The sequence below is a fragment of the Chlorocebus sabaeus genome, chromosome 21, assembly GCF_047675955.1.
Source record: "Chlorocebus sabaeus isolate Y175 chromosome 21, mChlSab1.0.hap1, whole genome shotgun sequence".
NCBI lineage: Eukaryota > Metazoa > Chordata > Mammalia > Primates > Cercopithecidae > Chlorocebus > Chlorocebus sabaeus.
In genome coordinates, this window is record NC_132924.1 from 129,441,416 (window position 1) to 129,459,265 (window position 17,850).

General features: G+C 40.4%; 1 protein-coding gene across 8 annotated transcripts in view; it reads right to left on the reverse strand.

The window, feature by feature from the left end:
• Nucleotides 1-17,850, reverse strand: part of LMBR1 (limb development membrane protein 1) — a 213,179-nt gene that overhangs the window by 91,406 nt on the left and 103,923 nt on the right. The window contains exon 2 of one of the 8 annotated variants that reach the window (XM_073009555.1): nt 17,164-17,241. The exons of the other annotated variants lie outside the window; for them this stretch is intronic. Within the exon in view, the coding sequence (XP_072865656.1) occupies nt 17,164-17,208 (45 nt within the window). The 5' untranslated portion in view covers nt 17,209-17,241. The remainder of the gene's footprint in view (nt 1-17,163; nt 17,242-17,850) is intronic. 8 annotated transcript variants of the gene reach the window in all.

Genomic DNA, 17,850 nt, shown 5'->3' on the forward strand with positions numbered 1-17,850 from the left:
CTATAGTTTACAATGTTTAGACTGACTTTTCAAAATTATGGAAAATATTATCAAGCTTGGATAAAACAAAAAAAAAACTTCATAAAAAACATCTGCAGAGCCATTTTTAACAATTTAATTACTTTCCTAACACTTTCCACTAACAAAGTAGATTAATGAATTTCTATCTGTGATTCTAATCAAGGGAATAGAAGGCTAATTATGGCATAAAGCCAGACAGTCCAGTGAGCACTGAACTTGGGGTGCCACAATGCTCCGAGCTGCAGAGTGCAGGCTCTCTCTAGCATGGACTCTGGCGCTCCTCACAGCCTCCGGAGCCCTCTACTGTGCCGCTGAAGAACTGTCACTGTAACCCAGCATTATAAACTATAGAGATACTGCTTTTACCAATTCTATATGATGCTTTCCTTCACATTCTATAGAATTCTCATTAATCCATGAGACAAGAATACAATAATATAATCATTATGCACAATTTTGTTTTAAATGTAAAACAAATTCTGACCTCAGGACCAAACTAAAGGCCAGACTTTTAAAACTTAAAAACTGCAGGGTAAGACAAAAAAAGAAACTTCTTCTACTCCCCAAAAAGTCACCAAATGATTGAATCTGCAGCTATAAGTTAAAGGTTCATGCTGATATTTTGCACTGCAATGCACTAACCTACGATTATCTAACATAACCAACAAAATTATAAATACATCCATATTTCTCAATAAATCATGTAATCTCATTCCACGTTTAACATAAAAATGAGTTATAAAATTACAAAACATACACTTATTTCAATTTTGTCCTAAGTATTACTTTCTAATTTCTGAATTGCAGGAATAGGCACCCAGTTCTTCAAATTCAATAGAAAGGAAAGAAAACGTCCTAAAAGCATGGAGAAGTATACCTAGCCCTAAATGATGACCTCTGAGGTGAAGTGGCTTTTTCTTGCTGGTCCTTCAACAACATCGCAGACTTGCCACAGGGCTGCACTTGGCAAGTTTAAAACACTTCCTCAAATCTGAGAGTCAGCTCACCTTAAGTGTTCATAGCACGGGAGGCCAGTGAACCAGAATGAATCAGGCTGGTATTTAACACATGAGATCTCATAGAAAGCAGCTATTAATCACAGGAGATGAAATGTGAATAGTCACAAAACACACTACAACAAAACACACTACTACTTTGCTGAAGAGTCCTTTGAACTTCCACTTCACAACTTTCAAACTATTCAAGATGCTGATATGGTTTGGTTGTGTCCCCACCCAAATCTCATCTTGAATTGTAATCCCCATAATCCCCATGTGTCGTGGGAAGGACCCAGTGGGAGGTAACTGAATCATGGGGGCAGGTCCCCCATGCTGTTCTCATGATAGTGAGTGAGTTCTCACGAGATCTGATGGTTTTATAAGCGTCTGGCATGTCCCCTGCTGGCATTCATTCTCTCTCCTGCCACCCTGTGAAGAGCTGCCTTCTGCCATGATCGCAAGTTTCCTGAGGCCTCCCCAGCCATGTGGAACTGAGAAGGCATTAAATCTCTTTTCTTTATAAATTACCCAGTCTCAGGTATTTTTTCATAGCAGTGTGAGACAGATAACAGGCTAATACAGATACCAAAACATAATCTACCACCTGTAACAATGACTTCTCTCTTCCTTTCTTCCTCCTCCCCTCCTTTTCTCTCTAAAATCCTTTTTATTACACATTAAACATTTTGTGGAAAGCCTATCAATAAACAGACAAAAGGAGATAAAATTATATCTTGCACGTTTATGCAGAGTTGTTCTAGTGTTTGTGTTGCACTCTCTCAATTCTGTCTTTCCCTGCCTCCAACCAGCCCCTAAGAAATACATGAACTAAAGAGTGGGGCTCTCAAAACAAGTCACGTGTGCATTATACCTGTAATATATATGAGTTAAACAGTGGAACGGCGTCAGAAGTGTTACGATATAGGAACTACACAGTGGTAGCTCCTTGGAACCGTTTAAAACCCACTGTCCAAAAGAAGTTATAATTGTCATGTTAAATAATTATAACACTATAACAATAAGTATAATTTTTAGGATGATAACCAATGTTGGGAAATCAATCACCATAAAATTTACAGACATCCTCTGATATTTTGGTAAGAACTATTTCTTAGCAATTAAACTTGTTTTCTTCAGATATGTGCCTATGTGCTGGGAGACAATGTTCTATGGGTCTCTCACATTTCTGTGCACCCCAAAAGCAGAGGCAGGGACAGACCTTATTTGGAACTGCCTTCTTAAGGTTTGTACAGCAGACGGCCTTGGGATTTAGAGACAGTATATCTCTGAAGCAAAGGACAGGTTTGTTTACTGTCTGGTAGCACAATGTTCACCTCCTAGCAAAGGTTAGACAGAGTTGCTTGCAGCCCGATATAAATATGGTGAGTTCCCTAGCTGTGATACAGGTCCACTGTGGGGCTTGGGGTCAAGGGGAACTGGCACCAAAAGGAAGCCTGTGCACTTGGTTATGTGCTGCGCATAACCAAGTCCTTTGTCTCCGACCCAGACATCTCATGTTTACAACCACCATCCATGAAACTGGGAGACTAACTTGTTAGTTTGCAAGCAGAATAAAATCTCAGACCCTTCACAGTTCTTGATGGTTTTTGGTGACAAGGATAGAAGACTAACAGACGGCTTTCTGGAAAAGAGAGGGGCCCATGCAGATTGGCTTAAGGGATATGAGAAGACTCCTGGGATCTATTAACAGTAGTTAGTGCATGCACCCAAGTGGTGGGCAAGCAGGAGGAGCAGGGACCCCGAGCAGTGCTAGCTGCTGGCGACAGTCTGCAGGCTGAGGTAGGTAGTGAGGCTGAGCCCACTGCTGGCTAGGTTGTTAGTCCCTCTCCTCTGAGCGGAAGCAGGAAGGAATGTCATCATGATGGCGTTGAAAGCGAGCCCAGCAACACCGCTAAAAGATACTGTGGGCACAGTTGCTCAATCAAGGAGTCCCAGAGCTGAATAAACAGTGTCAGGAATGAGGCTATAGACCTATGCCTAAACTGATGTCATTACAAATATGGTTGAGCCCTGAGTAGCCACTTGCCGCTCAAAAAGAAAGGCGCCTTGCGATGTGGGCCAGTCACTTTTGCCATGTTCCTTCATCTGTCCTCCCCCTATTCGGACCTCAGATGCTTAGGAAAAAAGATGACGGGGTAAAGTGGGGGTCTCCCTGTCCCTCAGGGGAGTAAAAGCCGTACAGAGCCCCCTGAGCGTGCAGGGGAACTTCAGGAAGGAGAGGGACTCAAACTCAGGGCTCTGCTGAGTACAGCAGCCCACGTCACCATCCTACCTCGTCCTTCACAAAAGACTGTGAGGTGACTGCACGGAAATGTTGGTGAACAATGACAATTTTTTTCTAAATAAAGAGAAATATAAATAATGATATATATAGTTATAAACTAAAATGCAATGCCAAAAAATATTTTTGAAAGAGAAGTCATTTAATAATAATTTCTGATTATCTTATACATAAAGAAGTAGACATTTAGATGAGAAAAAAAGAGTTAAAGAAAAAATTTCATTTTAAATAGGGGTCATTTAAAATGATAATATTTCACTTTTTATTGACAGTAGAGATTAAAGTTAAATAATGCTATTAAAAACTTCTTACCACTAATCTTACTAGTATCAAAATAACAAAACTAGTAACAGTAACAGTAACTTGTATCAAAAGTAGTATTACTAAGATATTAGAAAATAGAACAAAAAAGTAATAGTTAATATAGTAAAAAACAGAAAACAGGTTTAGCAAAATATTAACAAAAATAACAAATTATATAAAATACAAAAACAGGAAATGATAAAAACCAAATATATCTACTATAACTATATATGCAAATTAGGTCAAAAACCAAAATTAACTGTCTAAGACCTATCAAAACTAAAGTGATACTAAAAGTGAAAATGATTAAAAAATTATAGTTTAATTTTTTTTAAATGTAACAGGAATCTGGTTTAAATATAGAAGAATACAAAACAAAAAACATTAAATGGGATAAAGTAGGACATTTTATACTGATGAAATTTACTGTCCACTATATTATTATGTTCTTAGATTAACTGATGAGTACACAGGGCTTCATTGTCATTATTCTTCATACTATATTTAAATAAATAGAAAATCGGACTGGGCACAGTGGCTCACACCTGTAATCCCAGCACTTTGGGAGGCCGAAGCGGGTGGATCATTTGAGGTCAGGAGTTCAAGACCAGCATGATGAAAGCCTATCTCTACTAAAAACACAAAAATTAGCTGGGCCCGGTGGTGGGCACCTGTAATCCCAGCTACTTGGGAGGCTGAAACAGGAGAATCGCTTGAACCTGGGAGGCGGAGGCTGCAGTGAGCCAAGACTGTGCCACTACGCTCCAGCCTGGGTGACAGAGCAAGACTCGGTCTCAAAAAAACAAAAAACTAAATAAATAAATAAAATAGAAAATCTTTATTCATTACATCTACATGTTTATGCAAATTTGATATTAATAAGAAATTCATTTAAAATTTTAAAAATAAAAAATTCCTAAGTATGCGTCCATTGTGATGAGCTGCCACTCCTCAGTAATACCATCAGCTTCGGAGGCAGCCGAAGGTCAGAGAGCCCAACCTCAACATTAGAGGGCCTCAGGGCACTGAGGGCCTAACTGGGTGGTTTGGTTTCAGCAGTGGATGAGGAAATAGGGTTTCCCCCAGGAGGTCTCTGCCACTTTTTCACATGAAACTTTGATGCCAGGTAGGGCCAGGCAGGTTGAGCTCTAGGACAGACCATTATTATTTGGCCAGGAGGCCTGTTAAGCCTCTTCCATTTTACTGGGCATGGAATCTAAGTTGCTCCGCCCCAGAAGGGGGATGCCAGGCTAGAGAGTCACATGGCCCCACAGGCTGGGCAATCCATTTCAACAAGGGCTGAGCAGATTCACTGCCATCCGTTCTCAGGAGTCCGCTCGCAGGCAGTGGCAGCCAGGAGAGGCACTGCTATTTCAGGAATTGGTCTCGTGGAGTACTTGGGAGCTATTAAGTCTCTCACAAAAGCTGTGATATTAGCTTCTCCTCCTGGGGCCCTATACTGTTTATATTGGGCCAAAGGGAGGGCACAGTCCCTGAGACCAAGCATGCCTAGTACGATCATGTAAAACATGAATACCAATTTAATAGTCAGCAGTGCAAGCTACACCACAAACGGAAGAAGCCCAAAGACCCTACTCAAAAGGTCACCTGACGCCAGGCTCAGTAGCTCACACCTGTAATCCCAGTGCGTTAGGAAGCTGAGGCAGGAAGATCACTTAAGGTCAGGTGTTCAAGACCAACCTAGCCAATACAGTGAGACTCTGCCTTTACGGAAAAAAAAAAAAAAAAGTTTAACAATTAGCTGGGCACAGTGGTTCATACCTGTAATCCTAGCACTTTGGGAGGCCAAGATAGAAGGATTGCTTGAGCCCAGGAGTCCAAGGCTGCAGTAAGCTATGATGATACCACTGCACTCCAGCCTGAGCAACACGGCGAGACCTATTTGGTTTTTGTTTTTTTTAAAAAAAGGTTTGAGTCTTGCCCAAACCTTATCGGTTGAATTCAGTGTTTTTCCTACTCTGGGAATGCTGACCAAGGAGTGCCATATGTGCCTGACTCAGGGTCTACAGCAACAGTTGCCAGGAGATGATCTCCTGTGGGGAGTGTGAGGAGTGCAGGTAGGAAGGGGGCAACTGGTAGACACTTATCCTCCTTGGTCCCTCACTCCAAGGTCAGTAGATGGGTACCCATGCTATGTCCTTTGCCAAGTACCTACTGGTGTCCAGCTAGCACCGTGACCTGTAGATCTGTTCTTTCTGCCTTGTGCAGACAGCCATGCTCCGCCCTGAAATCCTGCTATGTTCAGCCACTCCTCCACCCACAGCCTCAGCCCCATCACCATGCTATGTCTGCACAGTGCTATTAGGCAAGGTTTTGCATCACTTTTCCTTTGAGGGTCACCCACGGATACTCATCAAATGAATTTCTGAGGTTTGCATCCACTCCAAGCTCTACATTGGATGGCAAGGCCCTCACTGCCGACACGGCTCATTTCAGGACTGAGACTCCTTGACTCAGCAGCCCCACCAATAATGCCTTCTGACTGGAGCTGGGGGCTTACTGCCCTGCTGTCATACCAACATTCCTTCCTCTTACAACAGGAGAGGAATGAGAGACAGGCAAAGCACCATTCAGACTCATTACAGGTAGGAGCAATGTAATTACCAGGGGCCTTTCCTCCTCCGCCTCCCTCTCACCACTGAGTTGCGTATATCCACCACCAGATCTGAAGAGTCTTTTCATATCACTAAACCTGGAATGCAAGGTCCTTGTTCCTCCTCTTCACCATCCAATCTCATTGCCAAAACTGTCAGGTCTGGGGTCCGGTTCTATCCCTACAAATCAATAAGTTAGCCTGTCGCTGTTACATGGATGCTAGCAGGAGACACAAGACTCCTGGATTGGAAGCAAAGGATTTTATTACTCCGGGTTCAGCAAGCAGCATGAGTGTCAGCATGTCACTTCCCCTGCTCCCAAGTCTTATGGATGGAAGTTGCACATGTGACAGATCTGTGCAGCAGCGAAAGAACAGTGAGCATGGGGAATCCACTGTTTTCATAGCACGTGGTAATAAGCCCGGCTGCTCTGTGGCCCAGAGGGAGCCATCACTTCATCCCTCAAGTTTGCTCAGAAGAAACACAACCCTAACAAATGGCCCAGGGAAAGAGCAATCAGGACCTCACAGTCTTGGAACACCCAGAAAGAAAACGCAAGAATGCTTAGGGCCCACGCAGACCGCCTCTCCTAACACACCTCTCTATCAGTCTGTGACTGCCCAAGAATGAAAAAATATTAACAATGATACATAGCATCTAAAAAATAATTAACAAGGTTGATTTAATAAACCTAAAGTAATCCCTTCTAGGGAATATACCTCTATTTCAATCACTAAAGAAAATTTACAAAATGAATTTGAGGCCGGGCGCAGTGGCTCACGCCTGTAATCCCAGCACTTTGGGAGGCCGAGGCAGGCGGATCACGGGGTCGGGAGATCGAGACCATCCTGGCAAACACGGTGAAACCCCGTCTCTACTAAAAATACAAAAAAATCAGCCGGGCATGGTAGCGGGCGCCTGTAGTCCCAGCTTCTAGGGAGGCTGAGGCAGGAGAATGGCGTGAACCCGGGAGGCAGCGGAGCTTGCAGTGAGCGGCGATCGCGTCACTGCACTCCAGCCTGGGCGACAGAGCGAGACTCTGTCTCAAAATAAATAAATAAATAAATAAATAAAATAAAATAAATAAATAAATGAATTTGAAATTAAACTACAAAAAGTATGTCTTTTTTTAAAGATGAGATCTCACTATGTTTCTCAGGCTGGTCTCTAACTCCTAGGCTCAAGTGATCCTCCCATCTCAGCCCCCTGAGAAGCTGGGATTACAAGTGCACACCACCCTGCCCAAGAAAATATATCAAATTATAAACCTCATCAGAACTACTGCATTAACAACAGAGAATAAGTCAAAATATCTGAATGCAAAAAATTAACAACAAGGCTTCAATTAAAATACACTAATGAAATCATAGGCCATCTAAAAAGTAACAAAACAAGAATACTTTATAAAACATAAAGTGTAGAAAATCTGATGCTCAAATAAATGAGTTTTATTATGCTCAAATAAATGGTTTTATTATGAAAGAAAAAACACAAATAAAGTACTCAACTCAAGAATTTGTAAAAGGAGCAACAAAATAAATCCTAGCAAATCACAATACAGGAAGAAATAGGCCAGGCACGATGGCTCATGCTTGTAATCCTAGTACCTTTAGAGGCCGAGGCAGGAGGATCATTTGAGCCCAGAAGTTCAAGACCAGCCTGGGCAACATAGCAAGACCTTATCTCTAATAAAAATTTTAAAATGAGATGGGCATGGCAGCACGCACCTGTAGTCCCAGCTACACGGGAGGCTGAGGTGGGAAGATCACTTCAGCTCAGGAGTTTGAGGTTACAGTGAGCTATGATCGCACTAGTGCACTCTAACCTGGGCAACAGAGTGAAATCCTGTCTCAGAAACAAATAAATGAAACAAAATAAAACAGGAAATTAAAGTAAGTATAATAAAAAAGAGCAAAAAAGTAGGAAAAATAAATCAAAGAATTCAGAATTCAAAAGAATTCTGATAAATGTCTGGCTAGAAAAATCAAGAAAATAAAGTAGCAAAAACACATTAGAAATAAGAAAAAATATAATCAAGACATAAAATTTTAAAAAGAATACCAAGTATAATTGTCAATAAATGGAAAAACAAATGACTTGAAGAACTAGAAAACTAAGAGCAAACCAACCCCAAAGCTACCAGAAGACAAGAAATAAACAAAATCAGAGCTGATCTGAATGAAACAGACACAAAAAACCATATGAAAGATCAATGAAACCAGGAGTTGATTCTTTGAAAGAATAAATAAGGTAAAAAGACTGCTAGCTAGACTAACAAAGACAAAAAGAAGATCCAAATAATCACTATCAGAAGTGACGAAGAGGGCATTACCACTGACCCCACAGAAATACAAAAACCATTGCGGACTATTATGAACACTTCTACGCACACAAACTACAAAACTTACAAGAAATGGATACACATACAAACATTCCGGGAAACATACAACCTCCCCAGACTGAAACAGAAAGAAATTCAAACCCTGAACAGAAGAATAATGAATTCTGAAACTGAATCTGTAATAAAAAGCCAACTGACTAGAAAACGCTCAGGATCAGACAAATTCATGACCGAATCCTATCAAATATTTAAAGAACAGCTGGTACCATTCTTACTGAAACTATTCCAAAACTTTAAAAATGAAGGATGCCTCCCTAACTCATTCTATGAGGCCAGCATCATTCTGATACCAAAACCTGGCTAAGACACAAAAAGAAAAAGAAAACTTCACACCAATATTCTTGATAAACTTAGAAGCAAAATCCTCAACAAAATACTAGCAAACCAAATTCACCAGCACATCAAAAAGCTAATCCACCATGATCAAGGGCTTTATCCCTGGGATGCAAGGTTGGTTCAACACACTCAAATCGATAAATGTGATTCATCGCATAAACAAAACTAAAAACAAAAACCACATGATTGGCCAGGCGTGGTGGCTCACGCCTGTAATCCCAGCACTTTGGGAGGCTGAGGCAGGTGGATCACGAGGTCAGGAGTTCAAGACCAGCCTGACCAACAAAGTGAAACCCCATCTCTACTAAAAATACAAAAATTAGCCAGGCATGGTAGCACACGCCTGTAATCCCAGCTACTCAGGAGGCAGAAGCAGGAGAACCCCTTGAACCTGGGAGGCAGAGGTTGCAGTGAGCCAAGATCGTGCCACTGCACTCCAGCCTGGGTGACAGAGTTAGACGCCATCTCAAAAAAAAAAAAAGAACCACATGATCATCTCAACAGATGCAGAAAAAGCTTTCTATAAAATTCAACATCCCTTCATGTTAAAAACTCTCAACAAACTAGGCTTTGAAAGAACACACCTCAAAATAGTAAGAGCCATCTTTGACAAACCCACAGCCAACATCATACAGAACAGGCAAAAGCTGGAAGCATAGCCCCTTGAGAACACCATAACAAGACAAGGATGCCCATTCTCACCACTCCTATTCAGCATATTAGTGGGAAGTCCTGGCCAGAGCAATCTGGCAAGAGAAAGAAATAAAAGGCTGGGTGTGGTGGCTCACACCTGTAATCCCAACACTTTGAGAGGCCGAGCTGGGTGCATCACCTGAGGTCAGGCGTTTGAGACCAGCCTGGCCAAGATGGTGAAGCCCCACATCCACTAAAAATAAAAAAGTTAGCTGGGCATGGTGGCGGGCACCTGTAGTACCAACTACTAGGGAGACTGAGGCAGGAGACTAGTTTGAACCCAGGAGGCAGATGTTGCAGCAAGCCGAGATTGGGCCACCGCACTCCAGCCTGGGCCACAAAAAAAGAAAAGAAGAGAAGAGAGGAGAGGAGGGGAGAGGAGGGCAGGAGCATTCAAATAGGAAGAGAGAAAGTCAAATTATCTGTTTGTAAACAATATAATTTTATACCTAGAAAATCCCATAGTCTCTGCCCGAAAGCTGCTGGATCTGTCAAACAATGCCAGCAAAGTTTCAGGATACAATATCAATGTACAAAAATCAGTAGCACTTCTATACACCAATAACATCCAAGAATGGCCACAAAAAATAAAATAAAATAAACCTAGAAATACAGCTAGTCAGGGAGGTGAAAGGCCTCTACGACAAGAATTACAAAACACTGCTCAAGGAAATCAGAGATAACACAAACAAATGCAAAAACATTCCATGTTCATGGATAGGAAGAATCATTGCTAAAATGGCCATACTGCCCAAAACAATTTAGAGATTCAATGCCATTCCTACCAAACTACTAACGACATTCTTCACCGAATTTTAAAAAACTACTCTAAAATTCATATGGAACCAAAAGAGCCCATATAGTCAAAGCAATCCTAAGCAAGAACAAAAAAACTGGAGGCATCACACTACCCAACTTCAAACTACACTACAAGGCTACAGTAAACCAAAAAAGCATGGTACTGGTATAAAAACAGACACATAGATCAATTGGACACATAGATCAATAGAGAGCCCAGAAATAAAGCCACACACCTACAACCATCTGATCGTCGACAAAAACAAGCAAGCGGGAAAGGACTCCCTCTTCAATAAATGGTGCTGGGATAAGTAGCTAGCCATAAGCAGAAGACTGAAACTGGATCCCTTCCTTACACCATATACAAAAATCGATTCAAGATGGATTAAAGACTTAGATGTAAAACCTAAAACTGTTAAAAACCCTGGGAAAAAAATCTAGGAAATATCATTTTAGACAGAGGCCCTGGCAAAGATTTCATGATGAAGACACCGAAAGTAACTAAAACAAAAACAAAAATTGACAAAAGGGACCAAATTAAACTAAATGGCTTCTGCACAGCAAGAAACAACCAAACAAACAAACAAACCTACCAACAGAGTAAACAACAAGCTAAAGAAAAGGAGAAAATATTTGCAAACTATGCATCTGACAAAGGTCTAATATCCAGAATCTATAAGGAACTTAAACACATTAATATGCAAAAACAACCACACTAAAAAGTGGACAAAGAATAGGAAGAGACACTTTTTAAAAAAAGAAATACAGCCAACAAGCACATGAAAAAAATGCAACAACACTAATCATTAGAGAAATGCAAATCAAAATCACAACGAGACACCACCTTGGCTGGGCATGGTGGCTCATGCCTGTACTTGGGAGGCGGAGGCAGGCGGATCACAAGGTCAGGAGATAGAGACCATCCCGGCTAACACAGTGAAACCCCGTCTCTACTGAAAAAATACAAAAAAATTAGCTGGGCGTGGTGGCAGGTGCCTGTAGTCCCAGCTACTAGGGAGGCTGAGGCAGGAGAATGGCGTGAACCCAGAAGGCGGAGCTTACAGTGAGCCGAGATGGTGCCACTGCACTCCAGCCTGGGCGACAGAGCGAGACTCCATCTCAAAAAAAAAAAAAGGGAGAGAGAGAGAAAAGAAAGAAAGAGACACCACCCCCTACCAGTCAGAATTGCTATTATTAAAAAGTCAAAAAAACAACAGATGCTGGTGAGGTTGCAGAGAAAAGGGAATCCTCATACACTGCTGGTGGGAATAAAACTTAGTTCAGCCATGCAGAAAGCAGTGTGGTGATTTCTCAAAGAACGTAAAACAGAACTACCATTTGATCCAACAATCCCATTATTGGGTATATACTCAAAGGAATATAAATAATTCTAACATAAAGATATATGCACTCATATGTTTACTGCAGCACTATTCACAATAGCAAAGGCATGGAATAAACCTAAATGCTTAAGGGTAGACTGAGTAAAGAAAATGTGGTACATATACACCATGGAATACTATGCAGCCATAAAAACAAATGAGATCGGCCAGGTGTGATGGCTCACGCCTGTAATCCCAGTGCTTTGGGAGGCTAAGGTGGGCGGATCATCTGAGGTCAGGACCAGTCTGGCCAACATGGTGAAACCTCATCTTTACTAAAAATACACAAATTAGCTGGGTGTGGTGGTGGGCGCCTGTAGTCCCAGCTACTCAGGAGGCTAAGGCAGGAGAATCACTTGAACCTAGGAGGCAGAGGTTGCAGTGAGCCATGATTGTGCCACTGCATTCCAGCCTGGGTGACAAGAGCAAGACTCCATCTCAATAAAAAGGAATGAGATCGTGTCTTTTGCAGCAACATGTATGGAGCTGGAGGCCACTGTCCTAAGCGAACTAATGCAGGGACAGAAATCCAAACACTGCATGTTCTCCCCTATAAATGGGAGCTAAACACTGAGTACACATGGACACAAAGAAGGGAACAACAGACACTGGGGCCTACTTGAAGGTGGATGGTGGGACAAGGGGAAGGATCTGTCTATCTATCAGGTACTATGCTTATAACCTGGGTGACGAAGACAAGCACGGTGGCTCACGCCTGTAATCCCAGCACTTTGGGAGGCCCAGGTGGGTAGATCACTTGAGGTCAGGAGTTCCAGACCAGCCTGGCCAACATGGTGTAACCCCATCTCTACTGAAAACACAAAAATTAGCTGGGTGTGGTGGCACGCGACTATAATCCCAGCTACTCAGGAGGCTGAGGCAGGAGAATCACTTGAACCTGGAAGGTGGAAGTTGCAGTGAGCCGAGATCAAGCCACTGCAATCCAGCTTGGGCAACAAAGCGAGACTATGTCTCAAAAAAAATTAAAAATGAATATCTTCCTAAACAATTTTATCAAATATTTTAAAAGATCACACATGTACACATACACTTACAAACTAAACAACCTCCACCTCTAATTGTAAAAAACAGATGAATGAATTATTATACTTTCATAGCACAAGACATTATATCTTAAATCATGGGGAATGTTCATAATATAATCTTACTGCATGCATAGAATGACCTATTTTTTAAAATACATTTAGAAAAAATATGTGAATATGTATAATTAACAGTCTTATCTCTAGAATTACAATTATAGGGAACAATTCTTCCATTATACTTTAAGCTTTTCTAGTTTTTTCTGAATTTTTTAGAGTGGGTGTGTATGACTTATATAATAAGAGTACCAACTAATGTTGTTATTAATTTTTAATTTTTTCTTAAAAGAAGTAACTTCCAAGAGATTGGAACTCAAAAAAGCTTTTAAAAAATATGTCTGATCTCAGCATACTAAGCTGGTTAAGAGCCCCAATGCCAGCAGTAAATTGCTTGGGTCCAAATCCTGGTTCCACCACTGTATAACCTTGGGCAAATTACTAAGCTTTGCTGTGCCTCAGTTTCCTCTCGTGTGAAATGAGGATATTAACAGCACCCCTACCTCATAGGGTTGTTATAAAGATCGAATGAGTATTTTATATATATGAGTTTTATATATATTTTATATATATACGCTTAGGACACTATCTGGTGCTTAGTAAACACAATGTAATGGTTCATTATAATGACTCAAATTATTACGTTTGTCTCTGAAATCTCCAAGGCTTGGGAGTTCACATATCATTTGTGTTTTTTAATTAAATTTATGCCACCTTCTAATCCCATCCTATCACCCTCTTCCCAGCTTTGTTCCCTATCATCTACAAACCTATAAGAAGATTTCAGATTTGTCTCTGAAATCTCTAAGGCTTGGGAGTTCACATATCATTTGTGTTTTTTAATTAAATTTATGCCACCTTCTAATCCCATCCTATCACCCTCTTCCCAGCTTTGTTCCCTATCATCTACAAACCTATAAGAAGCAGTCCCATCTTTCTCAAAGATATGAGCACCTGGTTCACAAGTACTTCTTATCACATCCACTGCCCTCATAAGTAACATCCTGGCTCATCCCCTCAATTCCAATGAGCTTCATTCCCATTCTACTGTAGACACCCACACATGCATTAATCCTATTCCAAAATCTCTCAGGCTCACCTCTAAGAACCCCAACTTTCAAACTGCCCTCTTAGTCTACAACTTCCTCTCTTTTCCTGTCCCCTCAGTGCCCTAACCTAGCTCTGCCTCCACATCATCAGAACCTTCACTCCCTTGTTCCCTCCCAATCCTTCCAGTCAGTCTTCTCTTTCCCCGGCCTCAACCCCATGGTTCACTAGTGAATTTTAATGATGAGCCAGCATCAACAATATTCTAGAACTCCTTGAACCTTTGGCTTCCACCAGACCAGCTTCAACAATCCCCTGGCACCCACTCCTTGATTCCCAGCCCTGTCAAAAAAAGTCTGTATTATACAATCACGAGAAAGTTTTACTACGACATTCCAAAGTGGGCCTTCAATGCTACTTGGCAATCTTTATACTGATCTCTGGCTGACTTTAGCAATTTTCACAACTTTTTTGTTGTTTGTTTGGAGACGGAGTCTTCCCTGTCGCCCAGGCTGGAGGGCAATGGCGCGATCTCGGCTCACTGCAAGCTCCACCTCTGGGTTCACGCCATTCTCCCACCTCAGCCTTCCAAGTAGCTGGGACTACAGGCGCCCGCCACCATGCCCGGCTACTTTTGTTTTTGTATTTTTAGTAGAGATGGGGTTTCAATCTCATCTCTTGGTCTCAATCTCCTGACCTCACGATCCGCCTGCCTCGGCCTCCCAAAGTGCTGGGATTACAGGAGTGAGAGTCACCATGCCCGGCCTTTCACAACATTTTTAAAAATGTTTTCCTTTCTTTTTGATCAAAAATCTCATCCTCTACTTTCTTCCAACTACAGCTGACTTTACCTCTACCTCAGTAGGACACAGCTGAGTGGGGTCTGTGAGTCCCTCACCTTCCCTCCTCTGCACCTTAGCTTCTGTTTCCATTTCTATTTCTTTCATTCTATAAAAGAAAATACCTTGAATCCCTTTTCTCCTGTGGCCCAATCTCAGATGTTCATCTTCTCACATGTCATATCAGTGCTTCTCAAATGTCTACCTGCATCGTAATTACCAAGGGGCTTGCCAAGTCCTGAGCATCAGCCCCAAAGTGATACCTCAGTTGATTCTGATGAAGACGGTTCACAGATATATTGCTCAGCTTTTACCTAAGTGATCTTGCCTCTTCTCTTCCAATAGCCAGCAACTCTGAAGTTTATATCTTTAGTCCAAATCTTACTGCTGTGGCCAAGAACCATATATACCAACTGCCATCTTTCATTAGACATCTCACTGGTACCTTAAACTTAATTCTAAGACCAAACTCACCGTTTTATTCTCTATCTCTGCTCCTCCTTCAGTATCACATACCTGAATACATGACATCATTATCCACTTTGCTGTTTATGCCAGATACTTTGGAAACACCCTTGTCACCTACCTTTCCTGCTGAACCCCATACCCAACCCCCACCATACACGCTGAGCCTCAGTCCAGTCAAACACCAAGTGCTTCTGATGCTACTGTGTAATTACAACTCAAATTCATCCCTTCTTTTCCTACTGCCACCATACCCATCCAAGATGATGATTTTATTATGGATACACAAATAATAACAAGAAATGTCTGAAATACTCACATGTTTAAGCAATCAATTCAGAAACATTTAGCCAAAAGAACTCTCTGTAGTCAAATCATATAAATTGCTCAAAAAGTTATTTCAAATTAGTCAATATTTCTTTTGAAAGCCAGTAAATAACTCACAAAAAGAAATCTGCTCCTTTTCTAGTTATCGAGTTACATTAAAAGAGTGAATCAACAACACTAATAGAAAAGGCTGCCACGGCACAAGTCATCAAAATTATTTAATATGATTATGCTTGTCCTATGAAATACTGAAGATAACTGATATAGTAAGAAAGAGCCGTTATTCTGACTTAATCCACTAGGAGGCTAGGATAGTTAAGTTTTCCCTTTTGTTAATTTTATTTTCTTTCTGTGATTAAATGATACAAAACCTATCCAACTTAAAATCAATTACATACCACACGCATGAGCTTTAGATAAACCTTAAAAAAAGATAAATATGTTCGTTAAATGCAATGTGGCAAATTTTTTACCTTCAAAACTTTGAGCTAGAGAGAAGAGAGATGATGGGACTATAAATAGTCAGAGATTTAATTTGCTAATTCAGCTTCCACTAGTAAATATACAAGTACTAAAAATCTATAAGCTGTTATCACTCTTTCTTGAGATCATAAAAATATTACCGAGCTTCAAGAACACAGCCTTTATGGCATGCCATGTGTGAGATTTTTAGACTTTTGGATGCCATTCTGACTGCAAAGTAATGAAAAGCATTGTGAGCACTTTTATCACCACCATTAATCACCAGCAGCACAGCATATAAACAAAAAATATGCCGACTGCTCATTTTTCCATTAAGGGTCAGAATCAGGAGCTAGAAAGCCCCAGGGGGAAGCTTCCTATCAACTCCATTCTTGCATATACTGAGCTAAAAGATGTACCAGATGTCAGAATAACTTATTAAAATGCTCTTCAAACAACAAAGTGGCAAAACACTGTAAACAAGGAAAAAGGTCTCCATTGTTCCTCTTAGTGAGAATCCAAGATCACAGGACTATAAGAACTTCTATTTATTATCAATAACTGTACTTTCTTCACCTAGTTTTGAATGCTTAGATTATGTCACCAGGATTTCATGTACTTCACAATATTTTTATTTCCCAGTATGAACACTTATCCTGCCATCCCCCACAAAAAAAACCGTAAGTTTAAATTACTTTAGCGAAACTCCATCCTTCTTATTAAAATTGCAGTATAAGCACTCAGTGTATTAGAAACATCACTGAAATTAAGTACTTTTCTGCCAATGAAACACCAGTTGTTTTGAGTAAGCTATAGAATTAATCACGTTAATTTCACACTGGCATTTTTTGAAATCACAATAACCTCAATATTATAAAAGGTTAAATTAGATGAACTAGATTGGTTAAGACTAAATGCTTGTAGACACATAGATTTCTTTTAGATTTAAATGGGAATTAAATGGATAGTCTACTACACTAAAATGGTTATGATATAATTGCTTCTTGGAATTTTTGTGCTGGTCAATTAGACATTTAATTCACATCAATGAATTGAAAATTACAACATACTTACAAAAGCTCTCTGGAGAAGCTGTAATGTTTCTATGGTGATGAACATTTAAACAAGGTTTTGCCTGGACATCTTGCCCTCCTGTAAGGGATGTAAAAACCACTTCATACACTATGTCTCTGCCCTTTAGGAAGCCTGGGAAAACCTCTACATTCACAGAACATTTAAAATAATATCAAGCTATTGTTTCCACTTAATAAAAAGGGTCTCCTAGTAACATTAAAATAAGGTTTGCTCAGCATGGCATCAAGATTACACTGAACATATACACAGTCATCGGGGGAAGATCGGTAGAAGCGCTAATAAATAACAGAAAATAAAAGCAGGTATTAATTATTTTATTTTAAGCCATGAAAAAACTACAAACAAGCATCTCTAGAGAATGTCAAACATTTCTGCCTTTGCACCCAAGTAATCATTAAAAGTATACACGAAAGAGCTTTGGTCTTCACGTCAAAGAAAACGACTTTGTGAAAAGCTTTGTTAAGCTCTATAGTAAAATAGTGAAATGTTTTTTAATATAAATATGCTATACAGTCTATTTTATATACAAGTATACTTAATGTGGTCTACACAAGATGAAAAAATTAAAACTATAAGATGCTCACACTGCTAAAGCTGGACAAAAAGGAAGTGCTTGGGGTAAGTTAAAATAAAATACTAATATTGTTAGTTCATTGAATTTAGATG